Source organism: Aureococcus anophagefferens, assembly GCF_000186865.1.
Source record: "Aureococcus anophagefferens unplaced genomic scaffold AURANscaffold_569, whole genome shotgun sequence".
In the NCBI taxonomy this organism is placed as follows: domain Eukaryota; class Pelagophyceae; order Pelagomonadales; family Pelagomonadaceae; genus Aureococcus; species Aureococcus anophagefferens.
The window spans coordinates 5,955-6,744 of NW_008705985.1; the positions used below are offsets into that span (position 1 = coordinate 5,955).

Here is a 790-nt window from a genome sequence, read left to right on the forward strand (position 1 = left end):
GCGAGGGCGACGCGCCGCAGGCGGGCGTCGTCTTCGAGGCGAGCCGGAAGAACCCGCGGCGCGGCGAGAACTCGTGCCTGTTCCCCGTGCGCGTCGACGAGCACGGCCTCGGCCGGTACCTCCGCGACGCGCGGCTCCTCCGCTTCGACGTCGTCGCGCACGGCCGCGTCGTCGGCGCGCTCAAGGTGCCCCTCACGAAGGCGCCCCTGGGCCGCGTGCCCGGCGACGGCGAGCTGGGCCTCGTCGACGCGCGCTTCTCCGCCGTGTCGAACCCGCCGAAGACGACGAGCCGTTCGGCGGCGCCGCGCAAGGTGCTCGGCTCCGCGCGCGTGCGCCTCGTCGTCCGCATGCGGTCCAAGAGCCGCGTGCGGTCGGCGCTGAAGCCCCGGGGCGCCCTCGTGGGCTCCTTCGACGGGCCCGCGGCCGCGGCCGCGGGGCCGCCGCGCGAAACCGCCGCGAGGAAGCCCGCCGCGCTCGCGTCGACGATCCCCAAGGTCGGCCTCAAGTCCAAGTTCTACAAGGACCCGGAGGCGACGGGCGTCGCCCTGCCCGTCGGCACGGCGGGCACGCTCGGCGCCGCGAAGCGCCGGAAAAAGCCGCCGCTCGCCGCGACGTACCGACAGCCAAAACCGACGGCGAACCCCTGGGGCCCCGGGTCGGACGACGACGAGGAGCCGGACGCGGCGGCGGCGACGGCGGAAGTCGCGCCGCCCGTCGATGAAGTGGAGCGCTTCGTCGAGGGCGACATGACCGCGCCGCCGCCGCGCGAGGCGGTCGAGGACGACGCGCG

General features: G+C 76.7%; 1 protein-coding gene across 1 annotated transcript in view; it reads left to right on the plus strand.

Moving 5' to 3' along the window:
• AURANDRAFT_68905 (expressed protein) overlaps nucleotides 1–773 on the plus strand; it is a gene marked incomplete at both ends in the record, with an annotated part of 6,625 nt that extends 5,852 nt beyond the window's left edge. Inside the window, one exon of the mRNA XM_009044638.1 lies at nucleotides 21–773. Coding sequence (XP_009042886.1) covers nucleotides 21–773 — 753 coding nt within the window. The remainder of the gene's footprint in view (nucleotides 1–20) is intronic.
• Nucleotides 774–790: the final 17 nt, after the last annotated feature.